At 42.6% G+C, this 24722-nt stretch overlaps 1 protein-coding gene across 6 annotated transcripts in view; it reads left to right on the top strand.

Annotated features, from left to right (window-relative positions):
• The window catches only part of ZNF462 (zinc finger protein 462), a 93247-nt gene that overhangs the window by 21754 nt on the left and 46771 nt on the right, over positions 1-24722 (top strand). For all 6 annotated transcript variants that reach the window (XM_049794588.1, XM_049794587.1, XM_049794583.1 and 3 more), the window contains exons 2-3: positions 18198-18449; positions 19040-24528. In XM_049794588.1, coding sequence (XP_049650545.1) covers positions 18230-18449; positions 19040-24528 — 5709 coding nt within the window. In that variant the 5' untranslated portion in view covers positions 18198-18229. The remainder of the gene's footprint in view (positions 1-18197; positions 18450-19039; positions 24529-24722) is intronic.

A 24722-nucleotide genomic window follows, 5' to 3' on the forward strand; every position in this document is an offset into this window, starting at 1 on the left:
CTGGGAAAGAGATTAACTCTTTTTGTCTTCTGTGCTAATGAAAGACTTTAACAATAAGCACTATCATTAGAGCCTCTTTTTTGATAACTGATGCACAAACAAGTCAGTTTCTGGGAAAAATGGTACATTAGCTTGGTTTCGAAGGTCATGCTGCAGTAGAGGCCTCACTGTAAATGCTTTTCTTTTTAACTTTATAAACCAATTATTACAGCAGGATGAAGGAGAGTTTTGATTCCCCAACTGACAAATTGTTTTCAGTTCTTAATTTGTAGTTTCAGTTTTGGAAGACTGCTTTCAAGATTCAGAACTCTATATTGCAGAATTCTAACTGGAGGAGTTAGAAGTCAATGGAAGAACAAAGCAGTTCAGGAATAAAGAAGGAGAAAGAGGTCTGAGCTGTTTCCTCTGTTTCTTGGTTTTGGAATGATGACTATTTTAACCTGTAAGTAACACTGAGATTAGTGGCTGTCTTCCATTGTGAAATGCAAGTAAAGTTAAGGTAAGAAGGTAACTTCCTCCTGGCAAACAGTTCCCTCTCCGTTTCTCTCCCATATTCTGTGTAAAATCTTTTGTCCCAGGCATGGGTGCAAAGGAGCCTTCTTGTCTTTAACTTGAACGTTTCCTTTCTTCTAGTAATCAAGCCTACAGATACAGCCCCTGTGTGCTCAGCTGAAAAGTAAACCACTTTTTTTTTTTCACAGTGAAGCTTCACTGCCAAAATGATCTTGTACTGCAGGTGGCTAGAGGTACATGATGCAAATTAGTTTGTCAGCTTTGGAACACATCTCAAGGGCAGGCTTTTCAGGAAGGGTGAACTGTAGCACCAGTCCTGTGATTAGCAAATCTGGTTATGCCTCCTTCAGCTTCTGAGACCTTGAAGATCCATTGCAGGTTCTGCTTTCAGGTAAGGAGAAAATTAGTCCTGTTTTGACCCTCTACTTCATAATAAAAGGCTGTAATAAGTACTGATCCACATAACAGTCTGGTCCTCAGCTGGGGAAAATTGGCAGAACTCCAGCAAATTTCTAGAAATAAAAACCTGAAGAAATCTCTAAAAGCACAGCAGTTACTGGGACTTGCACAAGATTCTGCAGCTTGTAAGAATACAGCAGCAGAATGTTGGAATGACACCGATGGCTTAATCTTTCTGTGATCTCTTGTTTTTTTTATGCGGGAACAAAAATCTTTAGGAGAGAACTTTGCTCCTGTTCTCTTGGTGGTATTGGCTTGTATGGCTTTGTTTTTCTTTGAAAACTGATAGCAGAAGACTGTCCAGCCTTCAGGAGTGGAGCCATTATATGTGGGGCTGTGCAACAGGAGCCAAAGTTTAAAAATAAAATACCAGGCTGCCTTCCTGAGGATCCAGACATAGCATACACACATACACAGTATCTTGACTGACCACAGTTATATCAGTTACTGAGTTCAGAGCAACAGACAATGAGAACCAAAAAGGGAGTCTTGTTCCTCAAAGAGAAAGAGGAAGAAATTTAAGACTTCTGCAGCCTCAGACACCAGTTTCTGGAGTGCATGGGAGGCCCCCCATCAGCAGCAGGGTTGAGAGACAGTAAGACCAGATGACTGGCAGTCATTCTTGGTGGTGTCTGTTGTAGCCCCTTCCCAGGCCTCCCTTTTGTCCCCTTATTTTCTCTGCCCTAGTGAGTAATGGTTCTGGGCAGAGCAGTCTTTTTTGTAAATGTGCTCCTTAAGAGATAAAAGCAGTGGCTTTTATGTTCTTAGTGACCAGCATGCCAAATATCTTCGTAAGAAATGAAAGACCGGCTCCCTTGACTTCAGAGCTACCTTGAAGATACACATCACCAGCATCATTCTCTGTTAGGCTGTGGAAATAGCAGATGATTAGTTTGCATCTTTCTAGAAGACCTGGAGAAGGAGAGGCCTATGGAGAAGGTAGTAGATAGACCAGGAAGAATTACTTACGGCAGAAAAGCAGAAATTTAAGGTTTAATGCCAGGAATACAGCTTGGAAGGCGAGGTAAGTTATATTGGAAAGGAATGATCTTTTGAAAGAAAAGGTGGCACTACTCAGACAAACAGTCTAAGAAAATTGGAAGATACAATTCTTGATCACTTCTGAGGTAGACAGGGATGAAGAAGGTGAAAGATTTAACCCTTTTCTGCCTGCTTCCCCAAAATGCTGATGTCATATGAACTTCTAGATTTTGCTTGATAATTGGGAGCTGGGCTGACAAGGGTGGGAGGTCAGAGTTCCTCCAGTGGCCTGGTGTGAAGCAGCTGTGCACAGTCTTACCTGTCTGTATGCTGCTTCAAGCTGGTGTGCTAAAAGATTGGAGCCTACGCTTTTGACTGCATGGAGTGGGCAGATGCAGTTTCCAGGAAAAAACCTGATCCCCAGATGCTTCTCATTGTAAACGCATACTGGATTTTAAAGAGGCTTCTTCCAGCTGCAGCAAGCATGTTTGTATATCTCGGTTGACAGCTACAGGGGAAAAAAAACACAAAGAAGAGGTGCTACCACTTTGTATCTCTGCCCAGGAAAAGTAACAGTCACAGCTGCCCATGACACACTTGGCTTTTGGCAGAGCTCAGGCTGGTTCTGCTCTGCAGACATAGGATGAAGCATGCTCAGTATGCTTCCTTCAACAGGAATGCCAGAAGTATCTTGGATTACTACAGAGACTGCTCTGTGTCTGTGAGCTCCTTCTGCAGAGTTCGGGTTCACATTAAACAGGATCAGGAGTTCTCAGTAGGCTGTGCGTGGCTCTCGGCACAGGCTAATCACATTTTTTGGAAAGTCGTATTTTCTTAGACATCCAGACTCTCAAACTGTGACATTTATTTTATTGAAATTTTTCAGAGAAACCATACTAGCTTTGCATACTAGTTGAACATACACTGAAGGTGATGCTGTAGCCTAAAGTTTTTGTAGGACTTGGTTCTCTTACAGTCTGAATGTTTGGGGTTTTTTTTAAACCCTTAAAATATCTGGATCTTGTTTGTGGTAATGTCCTAACAATGAAGGGTAGGTGCAACTGTCAGCATGTGAAAACTAATTGCTCAGTTTGTTCTCATAAATTTTGTTAGCCAGTGTGGAGTGGAAGTGTGCACACGCTTTGTGGCTCTAGCTGGCACGTGTGAAAGAGAAGTCTGATTAAATCAAACTTCCTTTTCTTTGGTCATGAATATCTCCTGCTTACAGAAGACATTGAGGAAGACTTCGTGTGTTCCTCTTACAAATAATTTTATTAAGGTGCTATAAAGAAGATTCTCTTTGATGACTTCTGGTAAGTTTTGATGGTTTTTTTGTCCAGACGTTTGTTAGAACAGAAGAATTATTAATATGTTGCCCATTATTTAGAAGAGTTTGGGAAAAGAGTGGAAGGATTCAGCAGTTTGGGCAAAATCGTATTAAGAGAAAAGCCTTTCAAGCCATGTAAGAATTTCAGCTTTTCTAGCTCTCAATCCTTCAGAACAAATATCCTTACTCACCCCCATATAAAGCTCCCTTTTTGAATAGTCACCCTTTTTCCATGTCCCTCCTCCTACTGTGATCTCGAGCAATATGAGGGTTAGACCATGTTCACCATCCCTAAACTCTGTCTCCCCTCGATTTTTCTCAGCTCTGCAGACGTTTTGCTGAGTTGACCTAAATTCTTCAGCAAAAGGCCTGGATTCTGTGCAGAAAGCTGGAAATGGCAACCCCACTTAAGAAGTAAATATGAAGATTAATAAAGAGCATCAGTAATATCCTTGTGTGTGGTGTATGATTTACCCCTGCTCCTGAAATTTTAAATTCCACTGTTCTGGAGAACCTTTCATTTGTAGTTGTGAGAAGTTAGGACTGGGATTTCAGGGACAGTGGCACAGAAAGCTAGCGTGCCATAACGGCGAAGGGTTGGAGACTGGAAACCAGCTTTCTGCTCCTGGCTGTGCCACAGACCAGCTGTGCAACCTGGAGCCAGGCTACTCCACTTCCTGTGCTTCTCCATTACCAGGTAAAGGAAGAAGGTTCTCCGTGGTGCAGACTCGCTCACCTTGTTTTTCACACAGAGGGAGCCTTCAACAGTGTGGCCTGAAGCTGCATGAGTCAAATAAATAGGTAGTAACTGCATGGAATAGAGTGTCAGTATTGCTACTTGATATATTTAATTCTGCCTTTTTGTTCCTTACATATTGCCTACAGGTTGTGAGTCTTCACATTTTGTTTAATAATTTGAAGTTGTCTGAAAACCAGGGGAATACTTCAGTCTTTTCTCTCTCTGAGAGCAAGTCACTTCTGCTGACTTAAATGACTTGTGATAACGGAGTGGAAACCTGAAACATCCGATACTGTCTTTTGTCTTGCTTTGGTGTTCCATAAACAGCAGAAGGGAAAATGAAATTTCTGCAGGACTGATTGTATACTTTTGGCATAGACTCTTTTGTCAATGAAGTCCTAAATTAATGTGAATCTTTCACTCTTCATACATTCCTGCAAACAAGAACCCACGCTTGAATGAATGCTTGTTGCAAGAAACGAAAAAGTACAAATGCCTTTTATTGAAATGAGTTTTAAAGGGAAAAAAAGTCTAGAATGGACTACAAAACATTACATTCTTCCTTTTTTCTCTTCCATAGTGTTAAAGGATGTTGGCTAATATAAATGCAGTGCCTCAAAATACTCTTTGTATGTATTTTGGTGTCATGAGGTTCATGTATGCCTCTTTTGGGATGAAAAAACAGGGAGGAGATTGACCTGACTGGCAAGTGGTGTTGCTGAATGCTGTGTCTGAAGGGCTGTTCATTTAGGTGGACTCGTACTGAAAAGAGACATGTGTTGTTTATCTCTGTGATTGTCCATGTCTCCTCTCCATGTGTAGTTGAAAAGATGCTTCCTGTCTTTTTCAAGCAGCATAAATCTGAGGACTCACAATTTTACAACAGTTGAGTCTATGGTCTTTGTGGTTTAGGGTTTTTTTCCTCAATTGCTTGTTTCCATCTTTAGTCCTTTAGTAAGAAGAAGAAAAAAGAATATCTTTATATGGTTGTGCTTTGAAGTAATCCTGCTGTATTTTAAAACCTCTTGAGCTGGAGGATTCAATGACACTTTATCTACCTGAAGTATTTATGTGTACCTGTAGGAAAAGCACTAAATTGGGAAGTTTGTAACTTCTTTCCCTTTCAGTCAAACTTTGTTTCTTTTATTTAAGTAGTTCTATAATCATCAATAAAACCAATTTCAATTATGTACCTCTTTGCTTTGGAACTGTAGAACATAGCATGTGTGTCTTTGTCATTACCATAGGTGAATATTCTTTCTCTTTTTGAAAACATTGTGAGCCAGATGACTGCTCCTTTGCTTTCGGAACATTACTTCTGAAGTTTTCAGATTCATTAAAAGGCACATTATATTGCATATTTTTGTTTGTATCTCATCAGGTTGAAAGTTCTGTTGGGTATTTTAAACCATCACAGGGCTTGAATCTTCTGGGTTCTTTCAGGTATTTTTAAAAATGTTTTTGCCATCTTTGTTAGCTTAAAATATATCTTACACACTTCCATCTACTTTGCGTGCAGAGTAAATGTCAAGGTTTGTCTGCCGATTGAGTTATTTAGACAGAGCTACTGCAGTTCCAAATAACCCTCCTTAAGTCCAAAAGCATGTCCAAGTGTGGGTACAACCTCACTTCTGGTTCTTCTCACCCACATGGCTTGGTGTGACGTGCAGGATGGTGTGGAGGCTTGATGAAAGTGTTTGTAGGAAGACATGCTGAGGTCAGTTGCAGAGGGCTTCTAGTGAGAACAGTAACACTAACTGGATCCTTCAGAACAAAATGGATCTGCTCCATATGCAGATACACAATGACCTCATTTTATTTCTGTGTTTTGGTTGTGGAGCTGTTGGCAGTCAGGGAGTTCTGTCCCCTCGATTCCAGAGAGGGAATATCCCTGGAGCAGTTACTCTCTCTGCAGCTAAAGCAATGGCTAGTGTCCCAGTGGGGAGAGAGGAGAACTGCTGCCTGGACTGCTTTCCTAGAGCCAAGCATGGATTGGCTTCTGGTTGTAGCCAAAAGCAGAATACCTGTCCTGAAGAGCCACTGTCTAAAGAATTCTCAGTAACATACCTGCATTTGCAATGAAATAAAGAGATTTTTTGAGGATAAAGCTTAGAAGATGGCCATTTCTTGGCCATTTGTCTAATGCTTCTCTTCAGGCTTCTTTTTGTTGCTTCTTAGTATTTATGTGCAAAACCAAACTCTTGGTAAAGTCTAAGACGCCACTGGCCTGCCTTTTCCTTCATTTGTCTAAGAGTCTTGGTGGTTTTTTCTTGGCATTTTTTTTCCTCTTTGGAGAAGGTCGCATTTTTGACTACACACATACATGAGCACTTTCTAAAAAGTCCTTCCACCTTGAATTTACCCAAGAAGTCTCTTCTCTTAGGCCAGGAAAACTGAAAATCTCTTCCAGTCTTCACCTTGCTTTAAACAGAGTGTGTTGAGTTTTCTACATTCTGCTTCTTGCAAAAATCAAGCATTTGGGTTCAGTTTCCAGGTTACACAGATTTCCAAAAGTTAAGGAAACTAATTTATCCAGAGACTTTCTCTGAAGTGGGCTGTCCTATGCTTTTCTTCTTCCATAATGAAGATACGCCATATTATTTCAGAGTGTTTCAGTAAAACATGATGTCTGGGTGTCAGATTGTGACCTGGTAGCTAAAATATTCAATGAACTCTTTGTAAATTATGAGAACTTGTTAGTTTAATTCACTGGGTTAAATAGAAGGAGTGGATGGCTGGAAAATGTAAGAACAGGGTGTTCCTGGTCTCCCTTAATTTTTTTTCTCAAAGAGATCCTTTTTATATTGATAAACTAGTCTTGAACTGAACTTCCCTCATCATAAGAGACATTGTTTTCTTTATATATGGTTTGGCAATTGTTTTATGTATTCTGGGATAAAGTTTTGACAACTATTTCTCTTACGAACTTTCACCCTGTATCTTTAGGGTAAAGCAAGAATGGTTCCACTTTCTTCAAAATGAGAGTATTCTTAGGACAATGGGAACTGATTTTTTTTGTTCTAAAATGGGATTTTGTTACCTTCCTAGTTACTTCAAATGCTTGATTATTTTTTTTCAGTTTTAAATGGTTAAATGTAAAGCATTTACAACAGCAGAAAAAACCAAGGTGTTGTGTAGTTGCAGAAGAGAAAAAAGCTGCAATAGTTCTGTAATGTCTACATGCTTGCAAGGATTGTAGCTTTTGAAGGATGCAGTTGGTTATAATCTCAGCCCCTCTTAGCCATGGGCCTTATTACAGTGAAAGTCTTAGTTATTTATTCTTCTTCATAGTCCATTTCCTGTCTGGGTGTTTCTTAGGAGGAAGAAAAAGAAATTGTATCTTAGTGGCTGACCCTCAAACAGCTTATTTAAAGCAAAAAGGATTAAACTAGGACAGAAGAACTCCATTAGCAGCTTCAACATCTTACCACAGCTTTAATAATAGTTTTCTCCTTAATTTGAGTATGTCCAGAGTAGTCAGGGGAAAGGACTGTTTATTATTGGAAAGACCAGAAATAAGGTTAACAAGAGGTTGGGGGTTTTTTTCTTTTTGTGAGGGAGATTGTTCTTAATTATTACCTGCATAACAAAGTATGTTTCTTTTATAGACAGAGAGTAGCAGCTTTTTCCTGTTTTTAATGTAATAGTTTCTAATGCCTCTTTGATTCAAACAATTTCTGGCTCGAGAACTTCCATTAAACTTGGTCAATTCATAGATAATGTGATCCATAATCCTAGGATCACTCTGAATCCCAGCCTTAAAGTCCATTGTAAATGTTCCCCTTAGTTTCTTCAAGAGACTGTCTGCTATCTGTGTATCACATAAATGATGATGATTGAGCTAGTACGCTATTTTAAGTATTTTGTACTTGGGCTTTATATATTATACCAACTGCAGAAACTTGTTTCCTGGAAGGACCAGGTAGGTGGAAATGCAGGTTAAAGGGGGAGTAAAAGAAACAAGGTTCTTATTTGGACCCAGGATATTGCATTCCAGTGTGTATATATTGCATCCCAACATGTAATCCAATGGACTCTCTCTCTATATATATGAAAAAAGTTATCTGGGACAAAGTTATTTTGGACAACGTAAGTGTTAGCTGTAAATCCTTTCAGCAGTATACTTTTTCAGGCATCAGTATAGGACCAGCATCTTGCTGCCACTGTCCCAAACAGACAGAGTATCTTCACTTGCACAGGTGGAAAAGATCTTTTGGGAGAGAGCAGGGAGAAGAGTAGCAGCCTAGCGGTAATCACTATTCTGAAATCTGTCAAATACTGGAAAAGTATATATTCTTCTACTTGGGGCAGAGATGCTGGCTGCCATACTGCGAGTGAGTCAGTGGGCAAATAAAACTGTATTCTGTCTGGCATTTTAAATGGGTCAGTGATGGATTTGTATTACCTGAGGAAATGAACTGGCTGACAAAGAGGCTTCTGCTTGCTGCCCAGCAAATGTCAAATATAGCAGGAAGCTTGGGGGAAGGGGAGGGATAGCTGGAGACAAAGGCAGTGTTAAAATAGCTAGGATGTCAGTGGAGCTCCTCAAATGAACGAGTGATTCTGAGGAGTAGGCTGGGAAAGCAGAACAATCTTTAGGTGTTGTTAATCAGCATTTTCTTGTCCTCCAGTAAGGTTTCAGCTGTGGATCCTGCTTTATAATTGGAGTTGTGCATGAGGTGGGTTTGGGCCTGCATGAGGTGATATGCTGTTCTACTCGGCTTTGTTTGCTGGTACAGAACATGACTTCTGGTGCTTTGGTTTTATAGGGTTAAATCCATTCCTCTGAATGCCCTTTTTCTTCCTCTCCACATGCTCTCTGCACGGGGTTAACCCTTTAAAGGAGTACCGCTGGAGCATGTAAGATCTCGGGATGGACTGAGGGAGAGTGCTGCATCATTGAGAATGAAAGGCAGGCAGTGGGCTTTGACTTGCTTGGATCTGATCCATGCAACATTTCTTTGGTTCCTGACTGCCCTGTGAATTTCTCTTACTTAGAGAGTCTTGAATGTCCACCTAACTGGGAGCTGTATTATGAAAATGATCTTTGCCTGGAAGATTACTCCCCTCACCAGCTGAGTTCAGTCTCTGTCACTACTGCTATGACATAGGTCCAGTCTCTGCACTTAAGGAGGAACATGTGTCCAGCAAAGCATCTTCTCACATCCATCTTTCAAGATGGCAATAATCTCTCTTTATTTTGCCTTCTTGAAGACGTTTTTCAGGAGCAGTCACAAAGCAGAGCTTTGCCCTTGGCATTTGTGGTTTGTGAGTGCTAGTAACTTGATTTCCACCTCTGACTACACTGAGAGTGCCTGCTTGTGTTTTAAACCAGCTGTGTTGGCTGATCTAAGATCTCTTAAGATTAAAATTCTGTGACCCCTAAAATAATACAGCAGTTCACGCATTCCCATGGTTTAGCTCTGTCACCAGTTTGTAAGCTGTATTAGCTGCTGTAAAAGCACCATGCTCCTTGCAAACTAAGATTGGTCCTCTCTAATGCATGATTGCAACTCACCAGCTACAGCACTTAGCACTGTAAGTGACCATGGAGTAGAGCATGTAGATTGGGGCGAATGGCAAGATTACTTTTAAAGGCACTAAAGGCTGTGCAAGCCTGTTTTAGGGTTCATTTAAGGGCAGATGGCCATCAGGAGATAATATCTTCTGTCTTCAGTCACAGCTTTGCTCTTTCCCGCTTAAGTTCATGGTCTAGCAGGGTGTGTGGTTGAGTTTGTCCTATCTGATTTGCCACTGGCAGGACCCCTTTATAACGGCTCTGACTTTTCTTGGCAAGAAAGAGATCTTTGCTGGGGTTATGCCAGCCTGAGGAGCCTGCTCCTCCCCCTGCTTTTTTCCAGGGTGAGGCTGGTAATGCATCCTTTGTGTAAAGAGCTCATGGAAGATGTTATTTGCAATGCACGAGAAGGAATTAGGTTGTTTCTCGAATACCCAGGCAGAGTGCTGCCGTGTTCTTCAGCACCACCTACTGACATGTTCCTCTCCCAAGTCCATGTGCACTTCTCTTAACTCATAGGAACTGGATTTTTGAGGTAATGAACAATACAGTCGTGGCTGGAAATCAGAAACCCCAGACCCACTGCTTTCAGTTGCATAATGCCATATGGGGAGCACTAAGGAGCAGGGTACAAAAGCCAGATTGCTTGGCTCTGGTATCTGTTTTCCTACGTTGGGCCAGCCCACTTGCCTCTTGAACATGTATGTCTATGCAGAAGAGTGTTGAGAGGTTGGGTTGTGTCAATGAGGTGGATGACTTGGCTTGTTTCCTGTGAGCATCTAATATGGGAACCAAGTAGCAGACCACATTTCTACTGTATAGAGTTTTGCCCTATGCTGTTCCATTTTCCTCTTAAATCCTGGAAGGATTTAAACAGATATTTTCGTTAAAGGTTTTGACTAGGAAAATGATTTAATGCTTTTTGTGTGTGTGTTTTCATTTTCTTCTTCTTCTTCACCTTCTGGTAGGAAAGGAAACTGTTTATTCTTTGGAAAAAAGGAACCTATCTGATCAAAATTCCCCCCTTCATAGTAAAATTGTTGTTGCATCTTCTTGTAACACATGGCCAAAGCAGTATTATATTTATTGACTCTGGTGAACCACAGGAAAACTTGACAAAACTGACTGTGTGTCTGTATTTGCACCTCCGCAACTACTTTTGTGCAGTAAATTAAGTACCTGCCATACTTAATAAAGGTCCTACTCTGACCATTTAGTTGTTCAGATTCTCACATATATTTGGATTCTTTTTGATTTCTGTAGGGATTAATAACTTGCCATAAAAGTAATTCAGAAGATCAGAAAAACCCATCCTAATTTTGCTTGGAGCAAAAGCATTTAATATTTGAGAGCCTTCTCATAGATGAAGTTCTTCATCCTAAGACTCAGTTGCCCATGCTCTGTATCATGTAATGCCTTACAGCTAACCTTTGGGAAGGAAAGACAAAAAAAATGTCAGAATTACACTTTGTGTGACACTCAATTTGTCTTTTAATTAAGTTGTGGCATTTTATTTGCAATCTGCTTTTATTTTACAAGTTTTGAAGTTTGAAAGTATCCTTCAGACATTCAGGTGGCCTCCTCATTTATTTTTTTAAAAAGAACAGATACATATGTAGACTCCAGGAGCCCAAACAAAGATGGCATTATTTGTGAGAAATGGAAAAGGTGTCATCAGCATTTAGATAGCTTGAATAAATAAAGCCCCAGCCCAATGTTCTTTGTAGTTTGGTTACTTATATCTGAATTGTCTTTGTTGATTTGATTTCCTTGCAAGTAACACATGGGTGTAAGATCAAGTATTCCATCTTGGACTTTTGTCTTCCTTGCTAGAAAAGTTTGTGTTTTCTGCAGTGAGACAACTATTAGTTTGCTGTGTCTGCTTGAGGCTAGGGACTGCAGACTTTTCCTCAAGACACCTCACAGAAGCTGATATTTTGCTGCTATCTGCGATTCTCCTTTCTTTCATACCTCCTTGTAAAATCTATGGTATGCCTTCATTCTGCTAGGGTCTTACAGTGAGATGGCTAATATGCATCAGTGTTCAGTAACTTTTTATGGTTCTTTTGTGGTTTTTTTTTTTTTCCATTTTTTGAAAAGTCATAGTCTTGGAGAACCAGTTGAGCTGATAGCAATGTATCCATCATTTGGATCCATTTCAGGTCATTTATGTTTTTCTGTATTAAGTTCCCCAAAAGAAAAATAACCAGAGGTTCTGTGAATCCTTATTTTCTTCTTGAACTGAAAAACCCATCTATGCTTCTGGCCTCTTTTCCACAAGCTTTAAGAGTAATGTGGTTAATATTTCCTTTAAAATGTAGAAGATTTTGCAAGCTGTGCAGTAGCTGTACAGTGATGTATACTATGGTATCAGGTATGTTAAATGAATGCATGTATTCAGGGACGTAAGTAAATAGAAACTGTATAGGGATCAACAAAGCTGGTCGTCCTGTTTTCCATGACTGGGAGATTTCTGGAAAGTTTGGCATATAATGTACAAAGAATGTGTAGTAGGAAGACCTCTTTTTGTGGAATCAGACCTGGAGCCCACTTCAGGTTCAAACAGTCTTCCAGGTGGCTGGATAAATACATTTTAGGAAAAAAATGACTGCGTCTCTGCTCAATTTAGATCACTGTTTTTACTGTTGAGTTGTAACAGACGTCTAACAGAAGTTCTTTCCTGAAAATATCTTACATTGTAATACGTATTTCCATGTAGGTCAACAGAAATATTAACTGGAAGAAATGGGCAACAGGATCACAGGTATCAGAAAATGTATTTTTCTCATGGGTCTAACTGTTGAGTTTCAAAATGTAATAAACAACCCCAAACTGGACATCAGTATGGAGATCTTGATAATAAAAGCTGTAACTGGTGATAAAATTTTACCATAAGTCCTTTACATGAAAATATGAACCACAAATAAGTATATTGGAGTGGACCATTGCAACCCAACCCCCAGAGTTCTATCAAAATCCAGTTCAATCAAATTTAAAAAAAAAAAAGTGAAAAAAGAAATGACATTTCAATTTAGTTTATTTTGATACCAGCTTGGAGGAGTAACTCCACAGACAACCCTCAGAGGACCAAGAATCCCAGTGGCTTGACTGGAATTTGGTCACTGAAAAAGACCCATGAGTTGAGTAGGTTTGCCTGACACTAATTGAGAGGTGAATTCTTTGAATATTCTTTGAATTCCTCATTAATTATGGGTTGGGGGGTTTTGGTCATAAATGAAAATGAGGCTGGCTTCCTCCAGGAAGAAGAGCCTTCAGGTTTCCAGTTTCTCAAATGTACAAATGTTTGCATTGCTCCTGTGATTTTTCTGGTTTAGTCCTAATTTTCCCTGTTGTGATCTTACATTATAAAAAGTGTTTAAGACAAAAAGAAAAAGGGCAAGCCAAACCCAAACCCAAGGACATCTCGGCAGCAGCTCCATCATATGTGAGCTGAACATGGCCAGGAGCCCAGGTGGCATGGCTGCAAGTTCCTTGCCATAGCTGTAGGCACTGCTGCCTTGTAAAACCCAGGCTTCTCTGGCAGGGAAAAATGTCTGCGGTGTTACTTAAGGGAATTTTGAAAACTTGTCATGTCTGTAATTAGTTGGTTGTGAATCACATTGCTGTAGTGTTTGGTAGTTTATTTCTGGTAGGTTGTTCTCCGACAGGAAGAAAAAGGCAGCAGGGAGATTAGATCAGCACTGAAGCTTCCTGCATGTTCTGAAGGAAAAAGATTACTTGGGTGCGTATTCCAGTCTGCTTTGACCCAGTGCACCGCATGGAAGCCACTGGGGGTCCCCATGGAGAGGCAGGTCAGGGCCTGGCAGCCAGGGCCTCTCCCACTGCCCAAGCTGGGAGCAGGGCAGGCCCAGGGACAGCCTCCACCCTGGGCACTGGGAACCTCCCTGGGGCCTGGTGGGGCTGTGGGCCTGCCGCTGGGCCTGGCTCGGCGAGGGGCCCAGGGCAGGGCGGCATTGCTGGGTCAGGGGCTGATAGCGCTAGGGCATGAAATGGGATCCTGGGCCATGGGGGAGCCCCAGGAGGGCTGTTGAGGAAGAGCGAGGCCTGTGGGTGCCCTCAGGGCCCCGACATACACTGCATCTCCAGGGGAACTTTGTCCAGTTGAAACAGGTTTGGGAGTGTTTCTGCTGGTGTGATGGGGTGGTAACATCATAGAAGCGTAGAATCATTTAGGTTGGAAAAGACCTTTAAGATCATTGAGTCCAACCATAAACCTAATGCTGCCAAGTCCACCATAAACCATGTCCCTAAGTGCCACATCTACATGTTTTTTAAATACCTCCAGGGATGGCAAGTCAACCACTTCCCTGGGCAGCCTGTTCCAGTGCTTGATAACCCTTTTGGTGAAGAAATTTCTTTCAGCTCCACCTTGGCACAAAGTAAAATGAAAGTTCTGTGTGCAACCTGTGTGAATGAGGTAGGGATGAAGATGCCTCTGATGATCTGACTGAAGGAAGGGTTGGAGAACTGAATATTTCTTTGGTTTACATGAGATGTTACTAATACTGAGCTGGCAGTTCACACAGTGTGTGTGGTCTGACTGACCTTTTCAGTTTTGGTTGTGCATGTGTGTATTCTTAACTTCTAGAAGCTCTGCTGACTCCATCTCAAAATATAACGGAAGGGTACTTAAACCACAGAAGCTCAATTTTGAGGTCAGTGCCTTGGGCTTCACAATTAATTTTGTATTTTGAAGCTTTAAACCAAACCTAAACATAATGATTTGTACTACTTTGGCTGCTGCCAAATTCTGTAATGACTGTTGTTCAACAAGCACAATTATCTTTTGTTTTAGATTTTTAAAAACCTAGAAATCTAATGCAACTGTGTCTCTGATGTTCTCACAGATTTATGAGTGTAGAGGAGGATGACAAAGAGAATCTGAGACTTCACCTTAGGTCTTTAAAACTGTGGCTTTGAGAATCTTTTGCCAATGTTTTGGAAGCTTTCCCCTCATAAGGAAAATGAGAAAACCTCCATATTAAGCATTAAAGCCATATATTTTAAGAGGTTGTAAATGCAAATTAGTCAGAGAATGGCATTCTAATAATCTGTGTGGTGAGGTTAGCATTGCATTAGTAAGGGTATTTTAGAAGTCACATTATTTGTAGGCAATGTGGTCTGAAGCGATTGGTTGTGAATATGTTAGAGGGCTTGTGGGATTTATGGATTCTTTTCATGGTGGTTGTGTTTAGTTGGTTGGGGTTTTTTTCGCAGACTTCCTTTTCTGCTCTTGAGTTAGCAGATTTGGTAACTCCTCTCTCACTCCACCTCCATTCCCCTCTTAAATTTTCTTATTGTGCTGTTTGAAATTTTAAAGGATTATGGAATGCATTGTCTTAGCTGGTCATGATGAAAACATGCAAATCTTGCTTTGTCTCCTTTGCTTGGGGTGTGTTTCTTGCCAGCGTATTAACATCTGCATTTGAAAATGCTCTTTGCTGGTGGGTAGATGGGTCTCTCTCAGTTTCATATCCCAAGCAGACAAAAAAGATGAGAGAAAGACACACATTGTATTTCAGGGTTTTTTGATATGTAAGCTCAAACTAGCAAGTTTGTGGTTTTCTTCACCTTTGTGCAATGCCTGATTTTTGAAGAAGAATGTGGAAATGCTAGAGCAGAATTCCTTACAAAATGCTTCATCCTGCTTCCAGTGTGACGCATGGTGAAAACATCGAATTTAAGTCCATTCAGCTGTACCTGATGTTTGTTCCTCATAGCTGCAGTAAGATTAACTTCTCTGACTTGGTGCTGACTTTGTGATACAGACCATGCTGAGATTCAAGCTGGAACCCATTAGAAAGTCTCGAGCAGTTTTTGTAATCAGCAGCAATTAATCTCTCAACTCTTTCTTCTGATTTGCAGCAGAAGGGTGCTGTTGGTTTAAGATTGTCTAGACAGCAGCCAGCAGCCATGAGGATACCTTCTTCAAGTGTATCATGACTGCTGGAGATGGGGACGGTGGTGGGTTTTACCTCTTGAAGCTGCCAAGATTATCTTTTTTTCAGAACCTCAGGTTTACTCTCCCTTTTGGTTTTCTATTTTGTAAGCTGGAGGAAGTTTCTAGAAGAGAAAGGAGCTTAAAGTGTTTTGTGGTGGTGTTTCTAAAGGGTCTGAAGTTTTCCAAGGGGGGGCATGAGTGGGGAAGAGCGAGATTTGTGTGTGTGTGTGTTGTTTTTCCTCTCTTCTACACAATGGAGCTTTCAGAGAACCTCTCTTAAAAGGCATAGCTACAGCCTTTGTGTGAAGGGTGTGTCTGTTGGCAGGGTTTGCTGATGCAGACAGGCTGGCTGGTGATTAACAAAGGTCATTAGACTTTGGAATCTGGCAGGGGAGTGGGGTGGTGTGTCTTCTGCGCCAAGCAGGAGGGCTCCCCAGTGACAGGGCAGGCTGGAGGCCCCTCGCTTACCCCCCCACCCCCCACCCCCCCCGGAGCACCAGCCCCCCCCGAGGCTCAGCTGTGTGTTGCCTCTGCCCGTAAGACAGCTTGGACCAGTGTCTTGGCGCTGTAATGCTGTGTTTCTGGAATGAACCATCACATTTGTCATCCATGGGACAGGGGAACCAACCCTAGGAGATGGTTGCAGGCGATCTGCTCAGGGAAAGAAGGTTCTGCCTTGGGCAGTGCAGGGTGACTGCAGCAACACGATTTGGGGGACAGGTCATGCAGGAGAAGGGGAGATGTGTTCTGGGGATGCTGATTTTTCAAGCATCACCCAAGGAGGAAGAGGAAAAAGGGGGGGGGGGGGGGGGAGAAAAAGCCTGGTGTGCTTGAGATGAAGCTGAGATAAGTGAGGCCATGTTGTGCACAGGCGAGAAGCTCTGAGCCTCTGAGTGCAGGAGTTGTCTGAGCTAAAATGGCTGCTCCCAAAGCTCAGAGGACTAGGGCAGCTTAGTGAGTCTTAAAGCTTCAGTGACGCAGGGGCTCATATCTCTTGAAAGTGTGATAAACACATTCAGCAGAGCTGTGGCTTGTTTGGCTGAGATGAAAGGACTAAGCTTGGGGGATGGGTAGTGAAAACTGGATGATCTGCTTTTCTGTGAAGTGCTCTAAATGCAGGAGTCGTCTGCTCCATGGAAAAATTTGTTTTCAGGTCTAATGGACTGTGCTAAAGGAGACGTGGGGTGGGGCTTCACTCACTGCTGTAATTTGATCCAGAGCAGATAGCAACCTCTTCCACACAATTTGGTCTGGTGCTTGCACATAAAAGCTTGAGTATCTCGATTATTGTAACTTTGTTAGCTGAAAAGAAGCTGGTACAGCGTTCATTTTCTTTATTGGTGGTGGAGGAGAGTGGGGGGGAGAGAAAGGACACAGTGCAGCCTGCACAGTAACGTAGGTAAATATGTGGAGAGCCTTTGTGCTTAGGTTGTCCAGAATTTGACTTGCTAGAAGTTTATTTTAGCAGGCTATCAGAAGAAGCATTATTTCATATAAAATCCTGATGCATTACCCTCACTTGTTTTTGTGCCCTAATTTTTGGAGCCTTCTCCTCACTGTGGAAGTAGCTTCATACCCTACATACAATAAACACATGGAATTTTCAGTGCTTTGGGATGCCCTTGTGAAATGCTCAGTTTATCATCCTTTTCCAGTGCAACACATGGATGCTTAAAGAAGTAATTCCTGTGTTAACATTGGAAGGTTGCTTTTCTGCCCAGGTACTGCATAGGGTAGGAGGGTCTAAGTCTTTGTCCTGCTTGTGCATTGTATCTCTTCTCCTTCGTGATGGTGTGTAAACATACAAGTGCATTGCAGGATTAATTGGCCACAAGCTGAACCACCATGCTTCATGTTACCCTTTTTTATATTGCTTTGTACTTCAAGGTATGCAGGGCTTTTGCATAAATCGAGGAAGTCATGAGTCTTTGTAACTCCTGTTTCCATTTTCAGTATTCCTATTCCTGCTGCTGTCCTTTTCTTCTCCAGCCCTCTCCAGCCCCCAGCCTGCTAACGCACAAAGGTCATGTCCCCAGAATAGACTAAAATGAAACTGTAAACATTTTATCAAAGAACAGAGATGCCCTTACAAAGCTTGGTGGAAGTAGGGCAGAGCAAAGCATTCTGCCTGGGGTTCATATAGCTGCATTTCACATTGTAGTTATGTCTAGGTTTCCATCAATGTCAGGACTGATAGGATGTTGAGAAGAAAGGCAAGTTTCTTCCTGTGAAGGCTTTTGATCTACGGTAGTGAATTAGACAGGACTTGGCAACTTCCAGGAAGGTTTGAAGCCACTTCTGATTGTGACTTTCAGTGCAAGACTGGGAGTAATGTACTGTTTCTCTATCATATGGGTTGCAGTCTTTGAACAAGCAAACTTCTGAGCAACAGCCCTATCATGTGTAATGGTAAAGCCACAAGGACAAAGTGCATTGACTCAATAGTCACTTGTCAGAAAGTTGACTTTGTAGAGTTGAGTCAGCAACTTGTGAGCTACCTAGATAGGACTTTATGTGAATCTGAATTGATGTCTCTTAATGTCGTAAGCAAAGACTGACTTTTACACTGCAGTATTTGTGGAATCTCTGGAAATGACTGAGTCATCATAAGCTTGGTATTACCTGTTTTCAGGATCTGTTACAATGGCATCACTGTAAAACATCTCTTTTTTCTCTCCTTCACCTGTTTTTCTTGCAGAGTTTCCTAATGTAAAAGATCATCCCTGAACCATGGAGGTGCTGCAGTGTGATGGGTGTGATTTTCGAGCTCCATCTTATGAAGACCTAAAAGCTCACATTCAGGATGTTCACACTGCTTTTCTGCAGCCCACTGATGTCTCTGAGGAAAGTCCTAGCCAGCCAAGGTCTGGTTCCATGAATGCTAGTAACCAGACCGAGGTTGAATTTTCATCTGTAAAGGATGAATTTACAATTGCAGATGAAATAGCAGGTAAATCTCAACTGGATTAATCTCAGCTCTTAACGCCCTATTTTACATGTGGCTTATTTCAGTGTGGTTTAGTTTCTACTTTTAATGTGATTTAAAAAACTCACATTATCTTTATTGTTGTGTCAGCAAAGCAGATGTCTAGCTTCAGCCACATTGGTTCTGACCACGGCTTTTTGTGTACATGCAAGCATGAAGGATAGTTTTATTTCCCAGCTGCTTTTCATGTAGTTCTTCATATTGCTTTTGGCTTTTCAGATTTTCATGGTTGTTCTTTGCTACCATGAACCACCTTAAAAGTTTCAAGTTTATTAGTGTACTAGCTTTCTTTTTTCCTCAAGAAGATTATTTTGGCAATTACCTATCCCAAACTATACGCCATGGCCATATATATGGAAAAATTGTGCATAATGGTCATTTTTCTGACCATTGCCAGATATGTAGGTCTCACCATAAAGAAATGAGGGAATCCTGGTGTGATTATTACCTATTCAGGATGTGGTTGCATTCTTACGCATACAGGGTGGGTGGAGAAAAAAAGCCTCTTTATTTCATTTTATTTATTTACATATACACCTTAATTCTCATTTTAGGGCAAAATGCAACAAGTCAGATGGGGACTGGAAGTTACTATAGCCAGAGCCAGACTTTCTATGGTCAGCACATGGCTCCAAATCCTAAACCAACCAACAAGTTTTTCCAGTGCAAGTTCTGTGTGCGTTACTTCCGTTCCAAAAACCTCCTCATAGAGCACACACGAAAGGTTCATGGAGCGCAGGCTGGGGGGAGCTCAGTGGGGCCACCAACTTCTGGTTCCCTAAATTACAACATCATGATGCATGAAGGGTTTGGCAAAGTTTTCAGTTGCCAGTTCTGCACCTACAAGTCACCCAGGCGTGCAAGGATTATTAAGCACCAGAAAATGTATCACAAAAACAACCTGAAAGAGAGTTCAACTCCTCCTACTGCTGCTGCTGCTATGTCTGAATCAACGTCTGCTTCTGTGCCAGTGCAGGAACCCTGCAAGGAACTTCCTGCAGAAGTGGTAGAGCGGAGCATTTTGGAATCCATGGTCAAGCCCCTGACAAAGTCTAGGGGCAACTTTTGCTGTGAATGGTGCAGCTACCAGACACCTCGAAGGGAGCGCTGGTGTGACCACATGATGAAGAAGCACCGCAGCATGGTAAAAATACTGTCAAGCTTGAGGCAGCAACAAGACGGAACCAGTGCACCTGATGTACAGAGTAAAACTGCCCAGAATCCCTCTCCAAACTCCAATTATATATCCATGAATACAACAGGACGTGAGATGTCGAATGCTAATGTCTCAAACTTCAGGAGCTCTGTAGGCAATTCCCTTATCAGGCCCAACTCTTCCACATCTTCCAAGTTTTCTTCTGTGTCTTACCCTCAAATGAAGCCTAAGTCACCTCACAACTCGGGCATGGTTAATTTGTCTGACAGATCCCGCTATGGAATTGCTGATATGACGAATTCTTCTGCTGACCTGGAAACAAGCAGTATGCTAAATGACTCCAGCTCAGATGAAGAGCTAAATGAAATGGACAGCGAGAATGGCTTGAACTCCATGGATCACCAGACCTCAGGAATGTCTGCAGAGCAGCTGATGGGATCTGATGGCAACAAACTATTGGAAACAAAGGGAATTCCCTTTAGAAGGTATATGAACAGGTTCCAGTGTCCTTTTTGCCCTTTCCTGACAATGCACCGCCGAAGCATTTCCCGTCACATTGAGAACATTCACCTGTCTGGGAAGACAGCTGTGTATAAGTGTGATGAATGCCCTTTCACCTGCAAGAGTTCATTAAAGCTTGGTGCCCACAAGCAATGTCACACAGGAACAGCATCAGACTGGGACACTATAAACTCTCAGACTGAAAGCATTGCCTCTTCTTTGAATGACAGCACAGTGTCTTACGAAAGTGGAAATATAAATGGCAGGAAGTCAACTGGGATGATGGAACCTGTGCAGCCACAGCAGCAACAGCAGCAACAGTCACCCCAGCCCCATTCACAGCATCCATACAAGTGCACAATGTGCAATTATTCCACCACAACTTTGAAAGGCCTCAGAGTTCATCAGCAGCACAAGCATTCATTCTGTGACAACTTGCCAAAATATGATGGACCGCCATCGAACGTACCACAAGAGAGTGAAGCAGATGCTCACTCCTCTTCCAGCACAGTGAAGAAGAGCCAGACCTCCATCCTTGGGCTCTCCTCTAAAAATAACTTTGTTGCAAAAGCCCCTCGGAAGGTGTCAAATGACTTCCCTCTAGATCTCTCTCCAGTGAAAAAGAGAACTAGAATTGATGAAATAGCGAGCAACCTGCAGAGCAAAATCAACCAAAACAAACAGCAAGAAGATGCTGTGATTAATGTAGAGGATGATGAGGAAGAGGAGGAGGACAATGAGGTGGAGATAGAAGTGGAGTTAGACAGAGAAGAAGAGCAAACAGAACCAATGATAGAGGTTTCCAGTTCTTATGCACCCCAGCAAATGTGGGGCAGAGAGGCTAATGATTCCCAGAAGGAGACAAACTTCAGAAGCATGCAGCATGACTACAGTTCCACCAATGGAGCAGAGATTGAGCTCACTTTATCTGAAGATGAGGAAGATTATTACTCTTCTGTCAGCCTGAAGGACCATCAGAGCCCTAATGCCTCTGTTCTGGGGAGCCAGTCAAACATGTATGGTACTGATCAGAACAATGAGAATTCAGAGTTTAATGACTCTGGCAGGCTTTACTATTGTAAACACTGTGATTTCAGCAACAAATCTGCCAGGAGTGTTAGCACCCACTACCAGCGAATGCATCCTTATATTAAATTCAGCTTTAGGTATATCCTGGATCCCAATGATCACAGTGCAGTATACCGGTGTCTCGAGTGTTACATTGACTACACAAATTTTGAAGACCTGCAGCAGCATTACGGAGAGCATCATCCTGAAGCTATGAATGTACTGAACTTTGATCATTCTGATTTGATCTACCGCTGCCGCTTCTGCTCTTATACAAGCCCAAATGTTAGAAGCCTGATGCCACATTACCAAAGAATGCATCCCACAGTGAAAATTAACAATGCAATGATATTTTCAAGCTACGTTGTTGAGCAGCAAGAAGGGCTGAACACAGAGTCTCAGACACTGAGAGAGATCTTGAATTCTGCTCCAAAAACTATGGCAACCTCCACCCCCGTGGCTCGCGGGGCTGGTGTGCCAGCTGGTTTTAACAAAAGTGCCGCCAAGAGTTTTAGTTCTGAATGTGAAAATCAGAAGGAACCTTCAGTCAATACTGTGGTTGTTTATGACTGTGATGTGTGTTCATTTGCAAGCCCTAACATGCATTCGGTTCTTGTGCATTACCAGAAAAAACACCCTGAAGAAAAAGCATCGTATTTCAGAATTCAGAAGACTATGCGTGTAGTCTCGGTTGACAGAGGCTCTGCCCTGGCTCAGATGTCTTTTGAGTTGGGGACACCCGTCTCCCCAAAATTGTCCAACTTGGCTTCTCAACCTCCACCTCCACCCCCACCACCCCCAGACCTTGCTACTGAACTCTACTATTGCAAACACTGTTCATACAGCAACCGCTCAGTTGTGGGAGTGCTTGTCCACTACCAGAAAAGGCACCCAGAGATAAAGGTCACTGCCAAATATATCAGACAGGCACCCCCCACCGCAGCAATGATGAGGGCGGGTGAGTTGCCACCTGGTATTCAGAGGCCACCAGTGTCAATGCAGCAGTTGAGCCGGGGTGGATCTGAGACATCTGTGAATCCTCCCGAGAATGAAATGTTCTTCTGCCAACACTGTGATTATGGAAATCGGACTGTGAAAGGTGTGCTCATTCATTATCAAAAGAAGCATCGTGACTTCAAAGCTAATGCAGATGTGATTAGGCAGCATACAGCCACCATTAGAAGCCTTTGTGATCGCAGCCAGAAGAAATCAACTGGCAGCGTGCCTGCTCACACCTCCAGCACTGAACGGGACAAGTCAAAGCTGAGAGCCCTCAAATGCAGGCAGTGTAGCTACACATCACCTTACTTCTATGCATTGAGGAAGCATATTAAGAAAGACCATCCGAATCTGAAGGCCACGGTCACATCCATTCTGAGATGGGCATTTCTGGATGGCTTGATAGAAGCTGGTTATCACTGTGAATGGTGCATTTATTCACACACAGAGCCAAGTGGTTTGCTTGTGCATTACCAAAGGAGACATCCCGAGCATTATGTTGACTACACGTATATGGCAACAAAACTCTGGGCAGGTCCCGATCCTTCCCCTCCTGCCCTAGTGATGCCAACAGAGATAAAGACCTATAAATGCAGAGACTGCATTTTTGAAGCATCTTCCATTTGGGATATTACTAATCACTACCAAGCATTTCACCCTTGGGCCATGAATGGAGATGAATCTGTTTTGTTAGATATCATTAAGGAGAAAGATGCTGCTGAGAAATCCATCCCACAGCCCGATGAAGCTGGGGCCAGGATGGATTCTGAGGACCAGATAACAACATCACAGATGGATCAGGATGCAGAGTGTGCAGAAGATCCCAGTCTTTCCCAGGAAAAAACTGTCCAGCTGGCTTCTGCAAACCCTGCTATCTCCTCTACTCCATATCAGTGTACAGTTTGCCAGTCCGAGTACAACAACTTGCATGGTCTCCTGACACATTATGGCAAAAAGCATCCTGGCATGAAGGTGAAAGCTGCAGACTTTGCTCAGGATATAGACATTAACCCAGGGGCTGTATATAAATGCAGGCATTGCCCATACATTAATACACGTATTCATGGTGTTCTCACACACTACCAGAAACGGCACCCATCAGTAAAGGTCACTGCTGAAGACTTTGTGCATGATGTGGAGCAGTCAAATGATATTGCTCAGAATGACGTGGAAGAGACAAGTAGGATTTTCAAGCAAGGTTATGGTGCTTATCGGTGCAAACTCTGCCCTTACACACATGGAACACTTGAGAAGCTGAAAATTCACTATGAGAAATACCACAATCAGCCTGAATTTGATGTTTTTGCCCAGTCACCACCAAAGGTGTCTGCATCAGTGGAGCCAGACATGGTGACTGAAATCAAGGCCTCCCCAGAAATTGCTGCTGAGGATGTTGGAGAAGTCTCTGTGCCAGCACCTCATTTCTCCAGTTCTCATTTAGTGTCTCACACTGTTTTCCGGTGTCAGCTCTGCAAATACTTTTGTTCCACCCGGAAGGGGATAGCTAGGCACTACCGCATCAAACATAACAATGTCCGAGCACAGCCAGAGGGCAAGAACAACCTCTTCAAATGCGCTTTGTGTTCATACACCAACCCTATCCGCAAAGGGCTTGCAGCACACTATCAGAAAAGACATGACATTGATGCTTACTACACTCACTGCTTAGCAGCCTCCAGGACGGTAAGCGACAAACCCAATAAAGTGATCATTCCATCTCCTCCCAAGGATGACACTCCTCAGTTAAGTGAGGAGCTGAGGAGGGCTGTAGAGAAGAAGAAATGCTCACTATGTTCCTTCCAGTCCTTCAGCAAAAAGGGTATTGTGTCCCACTATATGAAGCGTCACCCTGGTGTTTTCCCCAAGAAGCAGCACGCAAGCAAGTTGGGAGGTTACTTCACTGCAGTGTATGCCGATGAGCATGAAAAGCCAACTGCAGCTGAGGAGAAGAATGACTTTGAAAAGCCTGAGGTGGAGACTGAGGCTCAGGAAATTGAGTGGCTTCCCTTCAGGTGCATAAAATGTTTCAAGCTGTCCTTCAGCACAGCAGAGCTGCTGTGCATGCATTACACTGACCACCACAGCAAGGATTTGAAGAGGGACTTTGTCATACTGGGAAGTGGCACCCGCTCTCAGAACCCTGTCTACCAGTGCAAGCACTGTGATACGAAATTACATAGCACGGCAGAGCTGACCGCACACTTGAATGGTCACAACGAGGAGTTCCAGAAGCGTGCCAAACGTCAGGAGAGGAGAAAGCAGCTTTTGAGCAAGCAGAAATATGCAGATGGTGCTTTTGCAGATTTCAAACAAGAGAGGGTAAGGATTTGTGTGTCTGGTCTCTTTCCCTGCTTTCTGTTCCCTTCTCCCCACTCCCTGCCAGGGAGCCCACTAATGCCCACTTGCATGTTCTCTATGACAGCCAAATGACCACAGGCTAGTGAATGAGTCAGCATGCCAGTGAGCTCCATAAGTCAGTTACACATTCCACTTTAATTTCCTCATCCATCCTC

Source organism: Accipiter gentilis, chromosome Z (genome assembly GCF_929443795.1).
Source record: "Accipiter gentilis chromosome Z, bAccGen1.1, whole genome shotgun sequence".
Taxonomy (NCBI): domain Eukaryota; kingdom Metazoa; phylum Chordata; class Aves; order Accipitriformes; family Accipitridae; genus Astur; species Astur gentilis.